Source organism: Odontesthes bonariensis, chromosome 4 (assembly GCF_027942865.1).
Source record: "Odontesthes bonariensis isolate fOdoBon6 chromosome 4, fOdoBon6.hap1, whole genome shotgun sequence".
In the NCBI taxonomy this organism is placed as follows: domain Eukaryota; kingdom Metazoa; phylum Chordata; class Actinopteri; order Atheriniformes; family Atherinopsidae; genus Odontesthes; species Odontesthes bonariensis.
In genome coordinates, this window is record NC_134509.1 from 13611462 (window position 1) to 13637509 (window position 26048).

Below are 26048 nucleotides of genomic sequence, written 5' to 3' on the forward strand. Positions count from 1 at the left end.
GAGCCCCAGTCTTCATTAGCTCCTTCGTGTAATTGTGAACTGATTTTCAGAGAGACGTACAGTGCGGCTTTGTCTTGGACTCATTGATGTGATTTTCATTCATTTGGATAATGAAAGCATTAAGTACCATTTTGGTCTCTCTTTTTCTCCTTTTCCCTGTCTCTTCTGTCTTGTTAAAATCCTCTGATTCAGCTAAGTAATGACATTTTAATTCTAAGTGCGCACGTGTGTGTGTGTCGATGGCTATGCACAGGAAATGACTGCACTTTGGTGAATGCAAAAGAGCCTTTGTCTTTCCTGTTATTGTAATCAATAAGTTTGGTCCAGGTTACAGACATATAACTTGCACAACTCGAAATAAATGAGCCTTCTCACAAAAAGAAAAAAAAAAGTCTCCTTCACAGTCTAAGAATCACAAAAAAAACAAATCACTTCTTCAACATGTGTTTTCATTATGTAAGGTATAGGGACAGTTCCCCCTCTTATTTGGCCATTGGATTTAATTCAGTAACTGATTGCTAAATTTAAGAACTTTCACACAGAATATGGTTACAGGTTCACAGTTGAAGTTTCTCAGTTTGTGTGATCAAATAAATCCTCGCCAAGTGGCATAACAGATACAACAGTTTTATTGTATCTGTTTTTCAATACAATTTCTTTGTTGTCCTAGAAATGTATGTTTGTGTATGTTCGTGTACGTGTGTGGTTATAATTTCCCAGAGCCTAAACCCTTCATTGATTCCGTTGCTCCTGTCTTCCCAAGAAACCGGGGGGGAGGATTATGCCTTTAAAACGAGCTTTCTCATTGCAGATATTAGGTCATTAATTTCACAGGCTTACATATGAAAATATTGACTCTTCCCAGACACCCCACTATATCCTCCGTTCTAGCCACAGCCTTGCACAAATACATTTTTTAAAATATGCAATATTGATGTCCTATTGATTTATTGTTTTGAGGATCTGATTAAAAAGTAAATGTATATATTGAGAGTTTAATTACTAAGCATCTTAATGAATTTCTATGGGAAGATTTGAGAATAGCAGAAAATACGAATGTAAGATCAAAACTTCCTAACAGACATCTTCATTTTGAAAAGTTTCAGTGTACTTCTGAAGTAGTAGTCAGCTTTAAATATAAATCTACAGGTGACTCCAAGTTGCTCAACTAAGCATTAGTTTTTATTAAATGTATGTTTTCAAAGTGAAAAAGTGACTTGACTAAACGGAATGTCACAGTAATTCTTCGAGGAAATGTTGACTTGTCATTCTCATAAATAAATCTCTGACTAACCACTTTGACGGGAGACCTGGGAGCACCAACAACTGTCTACACAAGTACTTGAGCACACTTATGCTGGTCTCCAGGACATATTTAATGAGAAAAATCGTCTCAGAATCAAACATACAGTTATCCAGAGGGATCGGGTGGGATATGGGTGCAGCTTCTTGTCCCTACATTGCAGATGAGGGCTGGGCAGCCTTCTGGGAAACAAAACAGTGGGATAGAGCAGAGAGCAAGAGTGCAAAGGTTGTCACAAACTAGTCACAGCACAGGACGACGGGAATGGGAGTAGGGAGTGCATGTTCCAGCCTTTCACATCTGTTATTCGTTTGTACCGAGCTGGGAAGAAAATAGCAGGAAGCGTTCTGGTGGTGGTGGAAGATGAAAAGACAAGAAGATTGAATAAAAAAACATGTGTCGCACATGCACTGTGGCTGATTGGATGCGTCCCATGGATTATCCCCGGGAGGTGCTGCCAGCTTGAAAAACATGCAGTGGCTGTGTACATATGCAAACACAAGCAAGAAGAGGAAGATTTTCCCCATTCATAAAGCAGCTTGGCATACACACACTGCCTCTGTCTACACAGTACACCGTCCAAGTCAGATCTCTGCCTGTGGTCTTGACACATGGGTATCTCAACAAACCACCTAGTTTGGTTTTGGCCATTATTCCACTTACTGCTGCTACAGCTCCTGTTACACTGCCTGCATCAGCTCCCAATCTTAGCTCCTGTGCATCAACATGCTTTACTCAAAAAGGTAAAGCTTGTATCATTTGTCAGGCTAAGTGGCCTTATTTTGCTTTGTTCATTGCAGACACACCAGGTGTGTACAACAGATGCAAAAAGAGAAACAGATGCAACAGTCATTGAAAACGCGACATGACAATAGCAAGTGGCAGCCATTAAAAGCTCGTCACTCGCCCACACAGTGGGACCTCCCATCGTTAACGAGCGAAAATATGGCGGGACAAAGACAGGTAGGAGTAATGCCTCTGCAATTATGCAAAGCATGCATGTGTGCATCTGAATGCACATACATACGTTTGTGTGAATGTGCACGTGCGGCGTGCCACTTTGGGCCCATCCTACAACTCATTAACAGTAATAAGTGACTGCCGCCACCTCTTTTTTGTCAGTGGGGATGCAAGCCAATCAATGGGGTCATTTCACATCATAACGTCTTGCTGAAGCACATTATGGCACTTGTTCATGGTTGGGAATGGCTGTCATTAGTGGCATAGCCAGATTAGATAAGGACTAGGTGGGTTAGGAGTGGGAAGGAGGGGGGCAGATGGAGATAGAATTAAAGAGGAGGCAAGAGGGGGGTGGATCAATATATGGATGGTTATGGAGATAGCATCACAATAGGGTGTCTGGGAAAGATAGCATATTACAGATTCCTGTTTTTTTTTTCCTTGTGGGAGTGAGATAAAAATGTGTGTGATGAAGTGGAAGGTGTGTGTTTGCTCAAGTCATGTGTACGACCACTTGTCTATGAATGAGTCCATTGAGTGTGTGAGTGCAAAACTGAGCACATGTTACAGGAGGGTATGAATTACAGCAATCTACTCAAAAGTCTATATGGTGTAGTGAGAGAGTGTGTGGGTTTGGAGGTGTGTTTGTGCTCTACCTTGGTATGTGTGTGCAATCCTGTTTAATTACAGATCAGGCTTTGAGGCAGAGGCAAACAGTGATATAATTACAGGAAACACCTCCTTTAATATTTTATGGAAATATATGTGTGTGTGTGTGTGTGTGTGTGTGTGTGAGAGAGAGAGCGAGAGAGAGAAAGAAAGAGTGAGCAGTAAGTTGAACATATTTATTCAGCCTGTAAGAGGAACAGAGGAAGAAAATTAGGAGGGTATATGGAGAGTTTGTTCTGAATGACTTATGGTTTCTGCCTCATGATCTTGCGCCTTTTCTTTCATTTCTCCTTTACTCTTCACAGTCTCTCATTTCACATTTGTGTTTCCAAATGGCTACGCTAAATGCCCCTTTTCCCCCACTTTTGAACTACTTCCTTCTCAAATATTTATACTCCCATTTACAGGGCCAAGAGACAGAGGAGTAAAGAAAGAGAGGAGAGACTTAGATCTATCTATTAAAGATGAGTAACATTTTAAATGCATAAAGGAAGGTGATGAACACACTCTCTCAGGGATGGCAAGGTGTAAACCATGATTTAATGCCTCATGGCATACTATACGGTTTGCCTGCTTTTGTATTCTACAAGAGAGAAGCAACAGGGAAAACAGGATATGCTCCGAAAGATGAAAAAGACGACAGATGGAAGTGATAGAAAAAAAAACTAATGCAAAAGCTCATTGTTCACATTCTAAAGTTGTCCTACAGCTGTTTTGCTGCAGTTCCGAAAGCATTTGAAAAATGATATCACACTGACAACAGCTGGAAGTACGAATGCCATTTCAGCGAGTGAATGATAATTTACGTAATTGTTGATTTGTTTAGTTTTTGTTTGCTTTGTGTGTATGTGTGTACATATGTGTGTGTTTTTAAAGAGTGAGGCATAGGCCAAGCTGAACACATGTTTCTTCATAGCCTGCAGTGACACAAATGTATGCCTGCACACAGAGAAGCACACATAATGACAATATGCTAACACTCAACCACTAAGCCGGTGCCCCCAACTGTGCCTGACACACTGGGGGACTGAGAGCAGGCTTTGCTGGTAGCATGCTTTACAATTCTTTGATATGCCCCAGTCATTAAAAATAGATGGCGAGCAATCATTACAGGCATCGGAATTAATCTAATTAGCCTTGCCTACCAGGCCTCTCTGATTCAGAGGGTCTGTGGGGGTGGGGGTGGGGGTGGGGGGGGGGGGGTGTGGGGGGGGGGGGGGGGGGGCATTCTGCAAACAGAACCACCCAGCCGCAAACACAGTGTAAGCAGAGAGGACGACGACATTACAGGGGCGGCTGTGGTGGGGGCATAATCCTCCTTGACTTATTAATACGCGCAAACAAGATTTAGCTCCTCAAAGCAAACAAATGAAGCAAGTGCTAAGAGGGATGGGAAAGGAGGGGAGGACGGGGGGTGGGACAGAGAGTAAGTGCAAGATCGAGGAAGAGCAAGAGGAGATAAATTATTTAAGGCTGTGTGGACTGTATGGAGAGCTGCTGCTACTGGTGGTAAAAATGGACTTAGGGCCAGAAAAATATTTGCTCCTGGGTTCATGGTTTTACCTTAGCAAACACTGACTTCTTTCCAGTAAAGATACACCGTTTGTAAAACACTTCTTTGAAGCTTCAGTGAGTCACAACATGGACCATAATCTGCTGACGTGTAATCTCCTCACAAACACACAAATGCATATTGCTTTCTCACTTAAATAGATTCGCTGTTTGGGTCACTGTGGACAGACATGAGTCCATTATTGACTCTATAGTCGATGAAGTGCTTAGGCCACAACCTTTGGTGACCCCTGTCATGGATAACAACTGCTGCAAGGAGGTATGGGTAATATGCACGAAGGATTAGGGAGTATTTTTTGCCTATAGGCTAGTGAGTACCAAGATGTAGCCTAAGCTAAGCGGGAAGAAGTACTTGCACAACTTCCAGAATCTCCTACTAGTCTGTGTCCTTTAGAAAGTTTTAATCAGGCTTTAAAATAAATAATAGCAGTTTAATAGTTTGTTTATTAAAAGTATACAAATTTCTGTCAACAAGAAGGTTTAGGTTTTGAATGTTTGAACTCAGTTTTCTGTCTTTCAATAAGTTCCTTTGTGAGGTCAATAAGTTAATCTGATACAGGTTTCTTAGATTGTCATTGTTTGCAAAGTAAAATCAAGAGGAATTTTCACAAAAAAAAGCCAGCAGTGGGAGTTGTAGGCCCAGTTTGAGTCCTGTTACAACTTTCTTCTCTGAGTGTTGGTCGTTCTTTCATTCCAGCCTCTCTAATGTTGGAGGATGCTCATTACCATCACTTTAAAAGGTCCCTGTTGTGTTCAAGGGGCATATACCCATCAGCCTCTGTCACCATTCATCCACCCATCTCTCACATAGCCAGTCTCACTACAGTTTGAACAAAACCCACAGGATAAAGAAAGAGGGAGAGAGAAGAGAGCTAATTTCAAATCTCAAATGACTGAACCAAACAAAACTACGACAACTCAAGCAAACAACTGCCAAACTGATGAGGAGAAAACAGCACAGGAAGGGAAGATGGCAAGGATGGAAAGCTTAGTTTATATAGCCCTAAAGCAGAAAAGTGTGTCTCCTTGGCTGCAGTGGATTGCAGAGAATGCTTATTCTTTAAATGTCCTCATCCATGTCTTCAGAATATTATCACACGTAGCTCACAGATGCAAGTGAGGATGAAAGGTGGAAGCATACGTGATTTGGGCAAATAGATAAATCTGTATTTGCGAATGCTCTGGTATTGTGCCTGCTAACAAATTTACTATTCAGAAAATATAATCACATCATATCTGTATTACTAAAAGCCTAAATACCCAAATTCTGTGACAGAAAACGTAATTATAGATGTTAAATTGGTTTAAATTGGCTTTACCTTGACAAATTTTTATCAATCACAATTGAGCTTAGTGTATTGGATATCGGTCAGTTAAACCCACAAGAAAAACATTTTGGAAATCTGTCTTTGCTTAAACAAATGATAAAACAAGGTAGTCCATTGTTTTTTATTCTTCTGGATAAAGGCTCTTTTTGCTGTTATGTGCCATGCAGAGAGGAACGAACCAGAGCAAAGCTTAGAGACAATTTCACCAGCACCCCTCACTCACACAAAGGACATAATGGTGCTGAAAGCAAAATGACCCAATGAAACAGGAAAAGTGTATTTCTTGGAATCCACTCACACCAAAATTACAGTGACATTCTTGGCAAAGCTTGCAACACGGCGGTATCGCAATGTACTGCAGCAAGAAGAACATAAGGAACATTTATAAAATAATGACACAAAAGATAAAGCTATACAAATATCATTAAAAAAATGCATCAACAAAAAAGAAAGAAATAGGGATCGTTGATTTGGCAGCATTTCACTCCTCCTTCTTTCAATTTTTTTTTCTCTCTCCCTCCTGGTCTTCGTCACCAGGTTAAGTTACAGACATGAGGTAAAGGAATGAGGGAGGCAGCGTGGTAACACACTGTACCATGAGGAGCGAGACGCCGGCCCTCCCTGACATGCCCTGCACCATCAACCTCCCTGGCCCCTACAAGCAAGCACACACGAACACACAGTGTATTTGCACAGCATATGCACTGTACAAATATTCACCAATTGCAAGCAGATGACATGATTGTGTTCTCCTGAGTGTAGATACACGCATACACACACACTCCTTGCTTTACTTCCCTCATGCCTCCCTCCCTCCCTCTGTGGCTCTGCATGTGTCCTGTCATATCTCCTTCAGCCCATAATTGTCCCAACTTATGGTGTTTTTTCCTGCAAGCCACAGTTTAGGGGAAGTGAAATCTTTCTAAGTGACTGTCACAATGCATCAGCCTCAGGCGAGGGACACACTCCCGATTCCTCCTCCCCCTCTCCTTCAGTCCCCAGGCTCCTCACTATCCTCTCTTTAAGCGGTTTTCTGACTGAGATGTTCCACTTGTGTTTTCACTTCATTGCTCCCTGTCGCTCCTTCTCTCCCTTTTAATGCTGTCACCCTCCCCACACACTCTTGTTTTTTTCCTCCATCCCCTCACTGCATCTAACCTGAAGGAAGAGCTGAAGTCACATCAACACGCTGCCAAAAGGCCCTGCCCGTGACCTGCTCTCCACACAATCCTTGTTCCCCCAGACTGCATCTACTGGGAGCAGCAGAGTTTCCTTTTCTTTGACGGTCACTCCTTCACACACTTTCACGGACAAAATCAGAGGAGCAGAGGGTGACGAGGGTCGTGACCCTGGCATGTCACAGCCCTGTGATGCATGTGTCACTCCTTCTCTGCCTCTGACCTTGTTTCACATGCCTCTGTCACAAAGCAGATAAGACACACTCACTCCTTTTTCTCTTGTTGCGCCCCACTACACACATAAACAGTGGCTGGTCTTTCCTATCAGCCTTATATACTTTAAATTCCAACATTGCCCATTAAAGAACAGTGTGTTAGATACATGATCCTGGATTTTTAATAAGTAATTTATGTAATATAATCAGGTGTTTACTAAGAACACTAATGACAAAATAATAGTTTGGTCTATAACATCTCCAAGAAAGTAAAAAGAGCCAGTCGTATCATGTATTTTGTTGGTCTTTTTTGTTAGGTCAGATGTCCAAAACCCAAACCTATTCAGTTTCATGTCATAATACATAAACATAAAAATGTTCCAGCAGCAAACAGATAGGCTATTTTTTTATTTTTTTTGTCAAAGCTGAAAAAAAAAAAGAAATAATGCAAATAAATGAATTCCCATGGAAGTTGCAGGTTGGTTTTCTGTTTGGTTTTCTTATCGCTTGTATATCCAACTAAAACCACAACGTCATTGGTTCCTTGTGCAATCTGCTACTATTACCTTCAGGAACATTCCAAAAATGGGAGATCTGTGAAAGTCTTGTGGAAAAGTAATTTCACAATTTCAGGTGGATACAACACACAGACAGATCAAGAAATGAAGTTGTGTAACATGTTGTAAATGTTCACAAAGAGTGAGGTCTAACCTCGACCAATATCTTCTCCTTTAACCCCAATCAAGTATTTTTGCTGCCTAAACCTAAACAGCAAATGAAAGGTAAAGTAAACAGAAGAAACAGTAACAAGTATGTTGTGTAAAAAAAGAAAAGAAAAATCTTCACCATCTCATGTCGTCATTTCAGGACCAAAACCATAAAATTACAATGACAATAAAATAACAAAGATAAATATGTCACTAAAGGGGGGCTAAAAAAATCAAGTAAGATGTAAGAAAAGCAAATAGTTGAAAACAGCAGTGTGGTTTAAATTAGCAATGTGGTATGTGCTTATTTTGGGCCACTATGAGTGTGTCAGTGAGTGTGTTTGTGTGTACATGCGCACACGCGTATATGTATTGTATGTGTGTATAGGTGCTGTGTCCTCATCTGTTCGCGCTGTCAGGACAAGGATTGGCACGCCATTGAGCATTTTATTGAAACTGTGGACACATCGGTCACCCATCAACCTTTCAACGACCAATCATGTGCAGCAAGGGGACGGACCCGGGAGGTCTGGCAGAGACGGACACTCAGCAGGGGAGGAGGGGGAGATGGCTGGTCACTCACTCATCACTTGGATGTAGTCTGGCTCTCAGTGTGCGTTTATATCTATGTGCGTGTGTGTGTAAGAGAGAGAAAGAGCGCACAAGGCAAGAAGAGGGTCACTCAATGGTCACCAGATGTTAACTGTTTGGGCTGAATCACAGAGAGGAAGAAAGAAGGGACAGTCTCTTTACTCCCCACTCTCTCCCATGCACTCACACACATATAACAAACCATGAGGATGATGGTGATAATGGAGCAGACACTAACAAATCTGCACCTCTTGGCTGGAGGCCTTGACTCGGAATCAGAAAGCAGACAGTCTGTCAGGCTTGTACGCCCAAGTAAAACACACCGCTACACAGTCAGCAGACAGAGCAACCGGTGACCCTTACTGCAGCACTGCTCAGTTTCCAGAGACACTCATTTGTTGTTAAATGACATTTACACCAGTGGAATTCACTGTGGTTAGCTTGTAGATGTATTAGCCATTGCCGCGCTCCACAGGAGGTGTGTGAGTTCTCAATGCAGCGAGCTGTTCAGGACCTTGTCACTGTGTGTGGCCTTACAATATGCAGGCTACTGCTGCTCTGGATATTAGCTCTTCTGTATGTCGGGCTATTAAATACCAATCCCTAGCCACACACACACACATACCACTTCCCTTTTAGTCTCAAAGTCAGGGACATAACAGTTTTGGCTGGCAAAAATTGTGTGGGCCACATGAAGCAGGAGAGAAAAACCAACTGTTCTTGGAGGTGAAACCTTCCAGCTGGACAGAGAAAATTGGAAAAGTAGAAACATACTTTTGCCAGGACAACCAAGGGGAGCAAATTTGGAGAACTTATGACTGAGCAGGATGGCCGTCAGTTCAAGGGGATGTTTAAGGACCTCTTGTGCTTCTTCATACCGGTAAAGGAGACACATAAAAAAAAACAGAAAGAGAGGGAGAATCTGTCTCTGAGCAAAAAGAACGAAACAAAAAGGACAGAGAGGAGGAAAAGTTGAGAAGACTAAACTGTAAAATACAAAAGAAAAGGAAAGAAAGTAGACCAAGACCAGCAGCTGGACTGTTCCTGCTAATTCAGCACTTTAACAAATCAATGCCACTTGAGGAGTACAATCCGCATCCTGAGCTCAGCGAGACGCATGAGTGAGACTGTGGGCGTGTTTGTGTGTTCATATATAAGTGTGTGCGCCTGGAGGGTTGATGATGTTGGTGTGAGGTCGTCCACAGTAGTCCACATTAAGGTCCAGTAATGTGTTAATTTATAACTCTATCACCCCAGACGCCTGCATTATCCATCTGTGTCACTCGCTAGGCCTACGATATCTATCATCCAGAGGGGAAAAATGGCCACTCTGGAGAGATTAAGCCACTGGTTCCACAATTCCTCCTCCTTTTTTCCATTCTTTTTTCCCCTTTAACCTTATCTATTGCATCCTTCCACATCCCTTTCTTTTTGCCCTCAGTTACCCAGTTCTGGGTTATCAATTATGGCTAGGCAGACCTCTAAGCGCTGTCTGGCCAACAGGGCTCCGTAGACCCTGTCCACATCTTTGTTTACCCAATGGCAGAGCATTGACTTGGCTGTAAAACCTTCTTCCCCTGGCCCTGGAAGCTTGTATGTTGGCTGTTTGGTTATTAGTGTTCAAAGGCTGAATTATACTTCACCCTGACTTTTGTGAACTCAGGGGGCTGACAAAATAGATCGCAGTCATATCTGTTCAGACAAAAAAACGGCTCTAGGTGCATACAGTCATTGACACATAACCCAGTTTGTCATAACACATACAAGACCTGTATCTTTACCGGACTCCACTACAGCCTCTGGGCATAAATGTTGATGTTTTAATGAAGAAATTTGTTGCAGGAAAGTTTTTTTTTTTCCTGTTGATCCAATGAATAATACTTGCCAAAACACGCAAACAACATACTGTAGTGCTGAAGTAAATACAGCAGTGAGTATAAACACGTGCCTGCATGCGTATGTCAGTTTGTGTTTGGGCAGGTGGCTAACAGTCTTTTTGTCATGAGCAGCAGGCACTAATAACACACAGGGGTAAATAATCAATACTCACCCATTCTATTCAATTTCACAACATCACTACTATTAGCAAACACACACAGTTTCCAGCACACATGTTCATGTAAATGCACTGACATGAATGTATAACAAAGATCTTTCCACTAGCAGGGGGAGGCCAAAGGGTTGTGTATCAGAGGAGAGTGTTAATATTAATTTTCCTAGAAATATTCCCTTCTAACCTGTAAGAGAGGTATTGGACACAAGATACATGGACTAAAGGAAGCAAAGGAGGGTTTGATTGGAAAGACAAGCTGGCAATTCTACCTTTAAAGAGTGCAACAGTCATCATGAGAGAAGAAAGGGAATCTGCCCATTAAGACTAAGTGGATGTCTATTAGATCATGGAGGTAAGGAGGTGGGCATTTACCATCAGTCCAACTCAGACACAACCTTGTCTGGCATCCTAAAGACTGTGAGTGTAGTGCACAGAAATCATGCTGAGATCATTTAACATTGTTCACAAACTCCCCAAAAAAAATTGCACTCTAAACTTTACACTCACACACTGTTTAAATTTACTCCAAAAATGTCTGTTAGAGACATCACCTCAGAGAAATGAAGGCAATTAAAAGACAATCAAAGTCACCACCCAGTCCTATGAGATCAAACCAGCCCTCAGCCCTCTTTCTACTTCTCTCCCTGTCCCCTTCACCCCCTCCTTCTTCCCTAGTGTAAACCCCTCCATTCTTATCACTGTGGTGCAGTTAATCCTCCTCCTCTCCTCCTCCTTCCAACACGGAGTCCCTCAGGGGGTACGTGAAAGGCTAAAAGGAGGGAGCACATTTGCCACTTGCCTGCGACACATAATACGGAGCGGGCAATCAACTTTGGCTTGACATGTATTTGCTCATCTTTGGGACACACACACACATCCACCTTCTCCCCCCACCCCTGCCTCTGCTGGGAAACTAAGGGTTGAGGGTGGGGGACGCTGGAGGGAGGGGGAGCCTAAATTAACACTTGACATTCAATACGGTCAGGTCCTTAATTGGCCGGGGCCTTCCTGCAAAGGCAATTTTCTATTCCCCAAACTGCCCCCGCGCTGCGCCATGTGCCAGTGTCATCTGTGTATGTGTATGAGGAAGAGAGAAATTGTATCTGTGTGTAAGTATGTGCCAGAGAAAAACTAAGTGTATGCATATATCTGTGTGTGGTTGTGCGTGTCTGTGTGAGCCCGGGCCCCTGTCCTGAGAGAGGCCCTCTGGTCCCTTCCCTCTCTCTAATGAGGCTGGATGAATTAGCGCTACGTGACATGATTTGAGCAGCGGTGGCGCCCCCTTCCTCCTCCCCCCCCCCCCCCCCCCCCCCCCCCCCCCCGTCTTTGTCCTCCCTTTCTCATCCCCTGCTCCTTTTTTCTTAAAGCAGTGACAGGCATCTGGTGGCCGAAAAAAAATGCCAGGAGCAAGCCCGCGGCTCTCGCCTTTATGCATGCTGCTGCTGCTGCTGCTTTAACCCATGCACGGACACACAAACACACGCACTCACACCTATGTAATCTACACAAAATGAAACACTTTCGCCTTCCTCCCATTCCTTTTCCACTCACTCACACGCACGCAGACCGACTTGCACTTCCCCGCGGATTCAGTTACAGTTGATGTTATTACAGCTTTCAACCTGAGAGGTATTAGGCTTCCTTTAACAGATCTGACAGCATTTACAACACAGGCTAGTCGACGCCTCTAATCGCCTCTGTGACTTCAGCCTATTACCAATTGATCTCCAAAGAGAGCCTCTTCCTCACCTTCTGACTGATGCACAAGCTGTCGGCTCCTTTTGCTCTTCTTTGTCATAATGCGCAGACTTTCTTTTTGCGGCTGCATCCTGTAAACTTGACTGCTCTTTAAGTGCTCTATTTCTTTTTTTTTTAACAAATGTCACAGGTAATTATATCTGTTTTATTGAAGTTATAGAGTTACATCGTGTTGACTGATCAGGCACGAATGATCCCTTTTGTTCTGATGAGGCTTTGTTTTAGCAAGAACAAGTTTTTAATGAATTTATTATTTTAATCGTAGTGTGGAAAACAGCCTTAAATCTAGGTGATAAATCCTTTGTTGCCACCCTTTACCAGTCTAAACTAATCAACAAGCTGTGAAGTAATAGCCTGGATAAAGGAAACAAACCTGCAGATTTTTCTCTTTCATGTATTTTTTTTTGTGTGCGTGTGTGTGTGTGTGTGTGTGTGTATCCGTTTGGAGAAAACATATCAAATGGATTAAATGCTATGAAATATTAAATGCAAGTCAGAGTCACACACATCATGCAGCAGACAACGCACTTATCTTCAAGAGTGTTTCCCGACAAAGGAGGAGGCAGCTCAAGCCATTAACAGAGAAAACATCAGCATAGAGAGAGCCAGCATAAATGTGTGGCTGCGAGCTTGTGAATCAACAACGAAAATACATCTCCTACTTTTAATTTCGCACAAAATCTGCTTATCTCTTACAAGAATTCTCACTTTGTCCTCTTGTTTAAGACTGAAGCTGTCACTTCAAATACACCATGATTGTCAACAAGATGTGATACCAGAGGCAATGCATGGTGGCCTCACAGCCCCCGCTGTTTGCTGCGGAGATAGGGTCATGCAAATTGATGCCTGTCACAGCAGACTAATTAGATCATTTGTGACTTAAATTACTTTATAGATTGTTCAAAAGTGACGTGTGGTGCTGTTTAATACGTGAGCAGCTCACATGCTTGAATTCAGTAAACTGTGGGGATCACATGTAAATGAAAAGCCACGCTCTGTGACGATACATAATGCTTTTCCCATCAAGCCCACACACGCACAGTGGTATTTCACTGCACTGCAAGCATGCACACAACACAAACTCACAAAAACAAAAGCTACCCAGAGTCTCTGCTTGCCAGAAAAACACAAGCTGTGGGATGCCAAGGCAGCTGCATTTAACAGTGGCCATTAAATGTTATTAATCCAACAGCGCAAACATCTTTACAAAGTCAGCAGAGAGCGCAAACAAATGCTTACACATGTTGCTTTAACACTTAGCTCACAAGAGAAAGTAGCTAATTGGTAAAGGCTTAACTTAGAGGGTTAAAATTGAAGAATTGTTGAGGAGCAGTTTATATAATCTGAAGAAAATAAGGAAGTATATCTGTACCTGAAAGACTCTGTTTGAGTGTGTGCATGTGTGTGTGTAAATGTGCATGTGTGTACATTGGCTAAAAGCCTACCACAGCCTGTACCACTACCCAGCCTTCTCCAGAACCTCCCTAAAATCCTCCCTGGGCCTCTAGCAATCAAATCCCCAAGGCAAGCTGGAGACAGAACAGAGCAGAGCAGAGAGATAGACGGCGAATAAAACATGGGAGCGAAAAAGAAATGAAACAGAAAATAGTGAGAGCCTCTCCCTCTTTTCCTTAACACATACACACGCACGCAAGAACCGAATGTATACATTTAGAGATGAAACATATTTAATCTTGCCAGCGTCCAAGTTCCAAGGTCTCCCAACCTCACATGTTAACTGTGGACATGAAATGTGTGTTACCTGTTGGAAAATCATTTTCTTTGGACAACAACTTTGGTAATTTGCCATCACATCTAAAACATACAGTGCAAACACTCACACAACAGTACATGTCAGATTACAAGCAGAAAGAGACAGAGTCAACTGCAAGCCCTGAACAAAATTACCATCATTATCCATAACCATAAATAAGCCTGATGATGATGATGATGGTTTTAACAATAATAATAGCAATTCACTGTGAGTGCTTTTTCACATAACAGTGACAGCATTAGTCACATAACCAACAGAAAAATGAAAGGCTCGGTGCCTTGAGAGCTCCTCTTGGTTGCCATTGCTGATGGGGCAAATTGGCAGGCAGAGCCAGCAGACAGGGGTCCTTAAAGACGGATGTAAAAATAGTAGGCTGTCGATTTACCCTCTGCACTGGCAAGGCTCCAAGGAAAACAAAATAACAGGAGTTGAGGAATAACAGGAAAAGGGAGAAGCCATGGTGAAAGTATGCCCAAGTTCCTGTCACTTAGCACAGGTCACACCTAATGTCACCTTCCTCTGGTTGCAGAATGGGAAAGAACAGCTTCTCACCACAATGTCTCTGCCATATGCTCAAGTTTGAAAATACCTCATACGCTGCAAAAATTTATGTATTTCTTCCTCTCTATTTAGCTTCCGTTGAGTCCCTTATTTGTGATTATCCACGCTGCTGATGGCCTGGTCACCGAAACCAACACAAGCACAACTACCCCTCAACAATTTTTTCGACCTGAATGACAGCTGCTGCATTCCCGCTGTGTCACAGTGTGAGTGTGTGTGTCTGTTTGTGAGTGAATGCGTATGCGTTGCTGGCCTGGCCCTGTGCTCATGTCCCCCTCATTAGCCAGTGGTGGGGTGGTGACATCCTGAGCGGCTGGCCCTTCAAACACACACTTCCTCCTCACACCGGCGACTTCTCCCCACTGCAGGAAACTGCCCAAAAGACAAATAACTAACAGGGTCTTTTGAAAGAAATTTAGAGATTGAAAGGAGGAGAAAGAGGCTGAAAGGAGTAAAAGGAGCGGTGTTCTGCTGCACAGCAGAAAAATATGTTTGAAAAACTAAGAGGGAGAGAACACAGAGATGAATAAGTTTAGGATCCAACTGAAACATATCAGTTTAATCTGCAAAAACAGAACTGTTTTTGTTTTTTCTCCTATTTATACTACCAGTAACAATCTGATTGCAATCTAATGCAATTTAACCTCAAATATTCAATTACCACACTGATTTAAAAAGAATCAAACCTACATAAATCTCTCTGCCGCAAATTACCTCATCAATCTTCTTCAGATTCCACAGCTATATTTTCCAGCTATATTACCATTATTTTATCAATAAATTTTGTCTTGCAATAAATAAACATTGCACTTCTTTCCTTTTACATTCACATGCCCACACAGGAGCATAGGAAGTCCCTGAGAAAGACTCAGCTCCAGTTCATTTCACCACAGATGGCTCTGCATTTCTGCCGTGCCTTGACACAGACGCACACAGACAAAATCGCAGCACCCTGCCATATGAAAAAGACACCCCTTTTTGCTATCCATGATTGTATCTCTACATCCCTCCACATTATTCAGGCATTCACCATAGCAGTGAGACGGCCGTCTCCTCAGGACAAACAGGAAACAGCTGACACGGAGCCCGTGAGTGATGCTCACATGATGCTTATTGATCGCTGTTTGCCCCGAGTCTCACACACAGAGTCAGGGTCAGTGCTTACCCATTCTGCAGGGCATTATTGCACAGCTACAGAGGTTGCTGCATGATCCAAAACTCACATGATCTTTAAACATTTTTTTTTTCTTTTTTGGCAGGATCAGACGTATACTGTAATGATAAGCAAGCAGAGTCAAAATCATTTTGAAGCTGTTTGAGTAAAAAAAAAAAAAAGGTGGGATAAAGAAGGGATCATTCTGATTTGATCCATTTTATTATTTTAGGATTTACAGTAGGGGAAATAAAAATAAAAAATCACACTCCAAAGTAAGAAATCATTCACTGTAAGTTTACATTATAATAAGATTACAGCACATGCCAGGTGATGCAATTACTGAAAAAAAAAAAAGAAAAGTTTAGAAAAAAACACAGTAAAACTAAAACTGAACTTAGTTTAAAGCAAAAATGTAGCAGACGTCATATCTCCCTGGTTGGTGCTTGTGTAAATACAGTGGGGACCACAGGATGAATGGGACCTTGTGCATCCTCCCACTTCGTCAAGCTAGATGGGTTCTTAATAGAGCACACATACAGTAAACATACAAGCAGCTGTGGCCCCATTTCCACCCGGTCTTAACGCTCATATTTCTCTCCTGCAGAAGTAATGCTGCCTTCAGGAACCATGCATAGCATCATACACACAAAGACTGAGAGAGATGCCCACTGACTGAACACCACAGTGGCCTCTCTGAGCGCTGCTTATTTCATCGGGGTTTTCTAACCACAACTTCACAGTTAGGGATTTGCACTGTCAGTGGAATCTGACCCGGTAGAGGTTTAAACCTTTTCCAATCAGGTGCCAGACCAAACACTGATACACAGACACACCCAGTCACTTCCCTGTATTGAAGAAACATTGTGCTGCTTCTGACACTTGTCCTTCTGTGTTATTATAAGTGGTAGCACAGAAAGAATTCATTTTACACAGATTATATGTCAGGAGCCTTTTCTGTAAAGACAGAAGCTGCAAAAAAAAATCTGACTTAGCAATCGGAACTGGAGGTGGCAACGCAGTTTTTTAAAGTAAGACGGTAGTGAAGTCAAGACAAAACCGAGATGGTGAGGGTGAGGGAATAAGACTAAAAAGTGAGAGAGAGAATAAGAAGAGGAAGAAAAGGAAAAAGTAGTAATGGGGGAAGTGGTGCGTGCCTTTTCTGCAAATCTCCTCTTTCACCTCTGCTCTCCTCCAGCTCTCCATCCAGGGCCAGCCAAGAGACACTTCACCTCGCACCCGCACACACATGGAGCCAGAGCCAACACACAGGAACACACACACACACACAAAATGAGGGATACACACTCACTCATGCTCTTTCTCTCACGCACACACACTCACACAACTGGCATATGACTGTTTAGCCACCCACTCAGAAAAATAAATGGCAAAAGCACAGACATGAACGCCTTAACACACACACACACACACACACATACACGAGCAAACTTCAGCATCAGAACACACACACACTTGACACCGGATACATGCACGTATAGACATCCATATGCTCCGTGTGCAACGACCCATCAAAGACAGACATGGAAATAATAACAGTTGAATGTAACCACACACGTACACACACACATTCAATGACTGTGGATAATTCTACACATATGCATCAAATCATTGCCTCCCAGTCCCACTCTACAGTAAAAAGCAATGCATATGCACCACATATGCAACATGCAACACGCTGGTACCCCGCCGTGTAGAACAAGATTCACACACACATCACACATTCGCGCACACACTGCTCCGAGTCTATCAGCGTGTTAATGGGCAGATTAGTTTGTTCTGTGATCTGCGCTGAAGAGGATAATATCTACCCTATTTCTTCACTCAGACAAAACAAAGCAGGGCTGTTCCACAAATACGTCTGTCCTCACGCTCTAAGAGCCAACACCATTCACTTTCAGTGGCTTGACATTAACAGACAGGATAGAGTAGGCTGCACAGGACGCTGATGATGTACATGGATTAAGTCAACATGACCGTGATATTGATACCAGTAAAAGAAACTTCAAGTAAGACTCGTGATGAGGGAAAAAAAGAAGAGAGAGAGAAGGATTCAGGTCAAGCTTTTTAACGTTTAAAGCAAAAATTTTAAGTGAAAAAAATCCTACAGTATAATCTAAAGAGCTGAAGGATTTATAATTCACTTCCACTACACTTTATAAACAATTTCGCTTCAAAACAGGCAATATGAAATGGCCCTTCGTGGTTTTACTTGAAAGAGAAACTGACATTTATGACGAATACGTCTTGATTATTAATCCGATTATACACTTTCGCTGACTTTTAATGTATTTTATTTTTCTAAAATTGCAAACGCATAATAAACAGTAAATAAAATTCTGACAGGTTTACATGCCAGGGAGATCTTCAATTTTCTAAAAAAAAAAAAAAAAGAAAAGGTAACAGGGACCAAATCAAAACGTGAAGACTGCAATGCATTTAGATAGATATAATTATCATGAGTGTTATCATTATTGTTTTGGTTGTCCTTGCTGTTGTACTGTATTCCTCATCCAGATTTCTACTTGTGCAATTCGTATTCCTGTTTTGTTAAGCCCTGCTGTGTTCACATGTGAATCAAAGAGTCTCCGTGGGAGAAGAAGCAGGCAGCACTGAGAGCAGACAGAAGTCAGGCAAGCTGTAATGCCACTGTACCTCTTCCAGGTCTCGGCCCATAGTCGACCTGTCGCACTTCAAAGGAAGCCGCGTTACAGCACCCTTGCAAAAAGAAAAGGAAGAGGCTGTTTTAGAGATAGTTTTAGACTGAAGACATACACTGTTTTCTGTTTGGTTCATCCCCCCTCCCATTTTTTTTTTTTTTTGTCCTCCGAGATCTGCGCTGAGCCTGGGTGGCATCGGCAGATCCTCAGGTAGAGGTAAAGGCACATTTTACGAGCCCCTCAAATCCTTAAGTTAGTTCCCACGTTTCTCCGACGTAAAGCGGAGAAGAAAATAAAAAATTAAATTAAAAAAACGCGGCCTCCGGCTGCTGTGTTGTGCAGGAAATATCCCTGATGAGCCAATTAGGCCCGTGGTATCACTTAACTCCGGAGTTTTTAACTTGCAAGGGTCGATATTCAGAGCCACGCATGTAGAGCAGCAGGTCAATTAAGGCTCCAAATATCATCTCTCCGTAATGCCTGGGAAATAATTAAACTCCTGAATAATGTTTGTATTTTTTCCCCCATAAAAAGCAATAATGAAAGTTACCTCTTACAGTGTCGTGTAAAATGCGCACTGTTTTCTGAACATTAGGAAACTCAGATAATTGGTATTTATCGAATCCATTTAATTGATTGAATTTAAACTGCTTGCTGTCTATGCCATTTCTTTTAAAAAAAGGCAAATTAGTTTCTTCAAAGATTACAGCAACAACAACAACAACAAAAAACTGCTCCGGCTTAAATGAAATGTGCTAATTGTTCACCTTCGAAAAAGACCTCGGTCTGCAGTGGTTTTTAGGTGGTTTGGAGAATACGCGCAATGCAGAAAAGAAAAAGAAAAAAATGCACGTGCAATTCAATCAATCAAAATTGATGAAAAGACCTGATATATTTTACTCCACCTATATTTTTCATCTGCTTGCACATTTTGCATCAGTGTCCCCTCTAATCAATATTTTTGCCGGAAAATGTTTTATTTTTAAATCTTGTTGATATGAAACTGAATTGATTTATCTTTTTGATTACAGTCGAAATATAGAATATACAGAAAATGTTTACAGCGGCTAGTCAGAGAGAATGAACAAAGTCCACGGTGACAGTCGTTTTCGAATTGGCACCTGTTTTGTTTGGCTTATTTTCTTTGCGCTCTTCGAGGCTTTTAATGCTTGGATTATCGTGCTATAAAACACAGAGACAACAACCAAAATAATAATTAAAAAGGCATTTGACACCTTTTGATTTGATCATCAAAACCTTTGTTTTGAACTTCCATGGACCACTGATGAATGTCCACCGATATGATCAGACACCTGCTGCAAACCCCATCTGAGCCTTTTTATTGGCTGTAATTTCAACTTTCAGTCCAGACTGAAATACGTGCTTTCACCTCAAAGTGGTATTCGATTTGTAAAACATTGCCCCGTGTGTGATTAAAGAGGCGTTTCAAAACTGACCCAAATGTTTCGGCTGGCTGATGCCCTGCACCTCCCCGCAGCCGCGTCTCTCCTGGACGCACTGCGCGGACTCTTTTTGCCTGTGTATCGATCAGACATAATTTGGCCTAACAACGATAGAATATCGCATCTCTCTTGTCGTCCAGGTGATCTTTACGGAGGACGATTTTTTTTTTTTTTTTTTTTTTACGCACAAGCCCATAACACATTTCTCTCCAACACCCAAGAGTGCACCAGGCTCAGCAAACACAAAGTCATTATCGGTTAGATTCCAATAAGGCGAGTCTGTCAAGGAACAGGCTTCCTTCGGAGAATTTATGTCATGCCTACTAAACATGGGAAGATGTCTTCTAAGTGGTACGAGGAAGGATAAATAACAGCGAGTCCCATAGCTGATTATATTGAAACAACGGTGCGCATTTGTAAAAAAGATTGGGGATGCAAGCGTGGGGTCCCATCAGATTGGGAGCGCAGGGGCCCATCCACCTGCTCCTGCCGGCAGAGGAGGAGAAAAGAGACTCGCTGGCCTCGACAATCTACCAATCTCTTGTAATTCGTGTTTTAGTGGCTTGTATGATCGTCTCTTTAGGATCAATTTTAAAAGGGGGTTACAATAGAGTGCTGCATAGAAAGCGTGAGGTGCAATAGGAACTAATCTAACTATGGATTTCATCTTGACTTACATTTTTTTTTTTTTTTTGGATCAGGCTTGGTAAAAAGCAAAAGATTGACTTTTTATTATAAGTTACACAGATATATGTTTTTTCTTTAATTCGGTTTTGTAGCGGTGAAAAGGCTATCCCTGGAGTAAAATAGAAAACAAAAATAATTTAAAGATTAAAATAAATTAATACAGGCTGTTAGTAGGTGACAGGATAGATTGCTCCTCATTTCCAACACAGAGCCGCGGCGAGGCTGTTGCGCAAGAGTGCGTAACAGCATGTGCATGGTACGGAGAGCCTGCAGGTCCCGCTATGATTAACTGCAACCTAACAACCATCCTCTATCTTTACTGTCTCCCCCTCACACACGTGCGCGCGAACGGACGCACACAAACTCACGCACACACGCACACTTGCACAAGACGGGACTCTCATTCCTCCTCCCTCTCTGTGCCAAATATTAATCCAACGAAAACACGTTAATCCCTTGAAAGAAAAAAAAAAAGAACTACATTGTTCTAGTTTGAGGACTACTTGGAAAGAAAAAAAAAACTTAAAAAGATGCCGGTCAAGTGTAAACACCCGCGGTAACAGGCGAGAAATGTCGGGAGGAAATGTGGACTTTCCTCAGCTTGTGCAGCCTATCCGTTATCCATCATTACTTTTCCAGGCGAGACTCGGTTCGTTCACGGCTCCTCTGCTGCTCTGTAGCCGCGCAAGGGACTTCCTGCCTCGGCCACATGAAGTTAATTAGCCGGTCCCTGAGGGGTGCCCCTGCCCGAGTCTTTATCGGCACTGAGGTTACCAAAACACGGCTATTGCTTGCTTTTAAACTCCACACCGCTCACAGACCAATTACGGAGACCTAAGCATTTATGTAACGAGTCCGGACAAGATGTAAGACATCAAATGCTCAGATAAATTCACGATCTGATATTGTAAAAATATTAACTAGAATTTGTGTTTTACAAATACACAAAACATCACGAGTTTGGAGAGGACAGTTACATAGGCTGCAGAGGACTTATGTATTGAATTAATAAAATTAAAAGGAGCACGCAGAAAGTGGCTTCATGAACAGGGTATTTTTTTCAAGCACAGTGTGTGTAACAGAACATAAACACACACATTTAATCTGATGTTGTCCCACAGTTAAGTTAAGTTGTTTAAAATGCTTTTGCAGACAAGGACTCTGAAATATCACAACACAAAACACAACAATCATCCACCAACCCTCTAAATATACACACCTACTGATACACACTCAACACACAAACACTTTTCTTGGACCATGAGGTAGTAAACATTAACAAAGCAAACATGTCAACACATTTTGAAAGAGATGAAGAGAAATATAGTTTTCGCCCCACAGAATGAGAATATGGACAGAGAGAAGGAGATTGGAGATAAGAGGTGGAGAAGATGAGGAGGTGAGGCTGAGCTGACATACCTGCTGGGACATTCTGTATAGGAGGTTGCTGTCAGTGCTCTGCTGCTGCCATGTCCCCATGAAGCCCGGCTGCTCAGCACTAGGCGGTCTGGTGCTGAACTGCATGGAGCTTTCGCCTGCTCCCTCAGCGCTGCTGCTAACAATGCTAATGCCGCCCAGACCACTTCTGTTGCTGCTGCTGCTGCTGCTGTGACTACTGGCAGGGATGCTCAAGCAAACGCCAGCTGTGTCGGTGGGTCCGTTAACCTGAGCTGGAGGTGGCCTAGGCGGCTCCGGGGCTCTGCTGGGCTCTAGTGGGACTGTGTCACACTTGCTGCCTCTCACATCCAACTCTGCCTCCTTGGACTTAGACAGAGAGAGGGAGAGACAGGGAGGGAGGGCAAGAAGGATGTGGGAGTGTGAAGGAGGGGAGAAGAAAAATAAGTCAGTGAAGGTGGGTTCTTTTGGGGTCGCGCTGGCTTTTTTCGTTTTGCTTTTCAAGGAGGATAACAAGGAAAGGGGAGATGGAGGAGTTGATGTGAGTGAGAGGTTTCTTGGCAGCTCTGGTAGCGGAGTAGTGTGTGTGTGTGTTGAGTTAACTCTCATGAAGACAGAGAAAAGAGGGCTTGCAGTTTACCTTCCTTGGGAGTCTTGTCTTGGACAAGGGAAGATGAGCGAACCACTGGAGGTGAGGAAGGATGGGGAGGCGGATGGAGGTGAGGAGGTGGGGGCAAACAAGAATGGAGTAAAACAAAATAAAGCGGGGGAAGCAATGGGAGCTAGTGAGGAGGGGTGAATGTTCTTGTCTGTGGCGGTTATTTTGTACTTGAACATGGACTCAAGACAGATACATTTGCATGCAAACACACACAGTGGAGCACATGTTTACCTGCCAGCATGCATTCAAACACACAAGAATAGTATTCTTGTTGTAAAAAAGTACAACGTAAAAAGTTGACCTGGGATCTGCCATCAGCACTCTTAAAACATGCACAGGAATGTTAGAAATAAATTTAAGTTTGTTCAGTGGGAATTTCTCTCCTGTCATTGTAAAATCCAAAAGGATTCTTGAAAATAACGAATACTCGCAATTGTACATCGCAGACTAAACTCAGCAAACTAAATGGGAAATTTGAAAACATGATGTCTCTAATTCAAAAAAAAAATCTGTCAACGAATCAAAAGTTAAAGAAAAAGTTAAAGAAAAAAGAAAAAAACAGTGTTGAGCCAATAAAAAGCACAAATGCCTCTTACCATGAAATCTGCGCTTGTCCCAGGAAAGTGAAGATGAGGTGTGGGAGTAAGCCACCAGCTTTCCTGCTCTCCCTGCCTCCCGCTCCTCTCCCTGCCTCCTTTTCTTTCTCTCTCTCTGTGACTGTGTCCCTCTCTCGACGTCCGTGCCGCTGCCTTTCCTCCCTCTTTTCTCTGTCTGACTCCTCTGTACTCCGCCGCAGCCACGGAGGGACTGAGCCGAGCACTTGAATGTATGTGTGTGTGTGAGTGCAAGAGCATGCGAGAGCCAGTGAGTGAGCGAGAGAGTGTGTGTGTCAGGCTAGTGCGGGCTCAACTGAGTCAACTGTGCCGTTCCACTCTGAGATGCTCAATGACACTGTGCTGAACACTTCTTCACAGACACACAGCCCTCCTCTGCTAGGGGCAGGAAGGTGGGGGCATCGCTGAGCAGGAGAAAGAGGAGGGGGAGCGTTTGTCCCCCTGCTTTATTACCATTTGTGCTGCGAGCGGCCGGCACATCTCAGATCAACTTAGTTCTCCCATGGGACCGTCCTGCCACACACATATGCGAACACACACACGGTGCTTAGCGAAAAAGCCAAGGTTCTAACTTAAATTTTAAAAAAAAACACACCACTTTATCTTCCAGTTGTCAAGTAGTTGTCTCGTTGTTTAAAAAATGAAAAGGCAGGCGTTGGCTCTCTGCTCACAACTAATCAGCATCTTTCTGATTTACACCACAATTAAAAATGAAAGACACAAACAAACAAAAAAAAATCAATTGACTTGTTATATCTCTAAAAACTCAGTTGCCTTTGTTTGATTTTTACCCACCCTAATGAAAGACTAATGGAACGCAAGCAATCTGCCACATCCAGCATGCACATGAACACACAACGATCACAAGCACCTCCTCTCCCCTCTCCCTTCTCCTCCTCCTCCTCCTTCTCCTCCGTGGAGGCTCTCAGATTTTAATTAAGAAAAAAATGAGGAAGAGGTTCCATTTTAGCCAAATTGGTCCCCACAGCAGCAAAGGTAAGGGGAAAAAAATGAGGGATGGAGGAGTAAAGGGAGGCAGACACAGAGAAAAAGACACACAGGAGGATTAAACAAAAAAAAAGGAGATCTATACTTCCTTAGACACAGCATAGGACACATCTCACACAATGAAGACACCCTCCATCCCCTCCACCACCACGTCTTTCTCCTTTCCTTTTCCTCTTTATTTAAAATCTCCAATTTTTTTCTTCTCCACCCTATTTTTTCCCCCACTATCATTAGAGAAATGACAGACCAGGTGCCTCAGTCCACAGCGAGAGGGAGATGTCACAGTGATTTTTCCACAACAGAGGAACAAAAGAGAAAGGGACAGACGGAGAACTTCTCTTCTCAGCTACATTGAATGGCCTCTGATCTATAAAGTCACTTCAAATTTTGTTGTAAATTGCAGCAGACAGCTGCTTGGCTGTCTGTTAAAAGCCTTTTGTACCATGCACTAATGGCAGTACAGCGTTAACCTTTGCTGAGATTATCACACCAGTCGTTACTGTTATGTACAGGGGATTTCTGGTAGCAGAGAGAAAAGTGCAGTGCGAGTCTTATCACTTTATAAATGTGCACTTGTGTCTTTTTGTCTCCTGCTAAATTTACATCTGAACTCCTTTTTTCTCCTTCTGTCTTTTCAGATTTTTTTTCACTTCTAAATCTCTTTGTCATCCTACTTCTCTGTCACTACAGACCTCCTTCGCTTTCTTTTCTTTTCCACCGTCCACTTTTGCATTGTGGCCTGTCCTCTGTCGGTAGCCACAAGCAGCATTGTTGTAAAATGCATAATGTGTCACCTCTTGCTCATGTACCGCCAGCTCTGCTCTTAACAACTTATTGAAAAGGTAATGCACAAGGCTTTGGCTAATTATATTAAGTGACAATTTAGCCGCCAAGGTTCCTTTTTGCTCTCCAGATTTTTTTTCTCCTCCTCTCTATTGCTCTCTCCCTCCCTCTTGTCTGTAAATGTGCTAGTCTGTGGGTTTTTGAAGTGGCACTCAGTGTTTCAAGTCAAGCTGGTGGCTCAGCTTCTGACCTGGCTGGTTAATGGCTGTTATTTGTGGGAGAAAGGAATGGACTCTGCCAATACTGCTCACTCTTCCTCCTTATTTCTCACTTGCCTTTTTTCCCTTCCACCTTGCCTCTTGCTGATAGTAATGGCCACGTAGTAGAAATACTGAGATGAAGAAATTTGGAGGGGAAACAGAGCGGGAGAAGGAAATAGAATGATGAAAAATCTGTATTAGCTGGAAAGGGTAGAAAAAAAAGATCTTGGATATCCTCTGGCTCCTTTATTAAAACTATTATTGTGCAGGACTTGAGAATTCCCTGCGGGGCAGGGGTCCATGTCGAAGCCCATATAATTAACTAGAGGCTCAGCTACGGATCAATTACCAGACAAGCAAGTGATAGCTGAATCAATGGAAGATCATCAGGCTCGTTATCAGTGTTGCAACTCATTAGAGGAAAAGTGAGGTAGAAAAAGCGGCAGAGCAAAAAGGGGGGTGAAGATGGAGAATGGGGGTAGTTGGGTGAGGCAAGAGGCTAGAGTTGGTGGCAGCCCAGAGGCGGATGTGCATGTGGTATATCAGTGTGTGATGTGTTGGATTTCTCGTTAGCTGCCACTGACTGGTGACAGGGGGAGCCCTGAACGATAAGGGCAGCCTGCTCTGTAGCAACAGCCACTCAGGCATGTATGGATCAATACAAATGTGTGCAT

The 26048-nt window shown here is 42.8% G+C and overlaps 1 protein-coding gene across 6 annotated transcripts in view; it reads right to left on the reverse strand.

Annotated features, from left to right (window-relative positions):
* Window positions 1-26048, reverse strand: part of bnc2 (basonuclin zinc finger protein 2) — a 154717-nt gene that overhangs the window by 62605 nt on the left and 66064 nt on the right. For 2 of the 6 annotated variants that reach the window (XM_075463064.1, XM_075463069.1), the window contains exons 1-3: window positions 23306-23645; window positions 22073-22417; window positions 18499-18561 (exon numbers count right to left, since the gene is read on the reverse strand). In XM_075463064.1, the coding sequence (XP_075319179.1) occupies window positions 18499-18561; window positions 22073-22417; window positions 23306-23563 (666 nt within the window). In that variant the 5' untranslated portion in view covers window positions 23564-23645. Of the gene's footprint in view, window positions 1-18498; window positions 18562-22072; window positions 22418-22688; window positions 22713-23305; window positions 23646-26048 lie in introns of those variants that run through there. The other 4 variants (XM_075463070.1, XM_075463067.1, XM_075463068.1 and 1 more) reach the window with 4 other exon arrangements.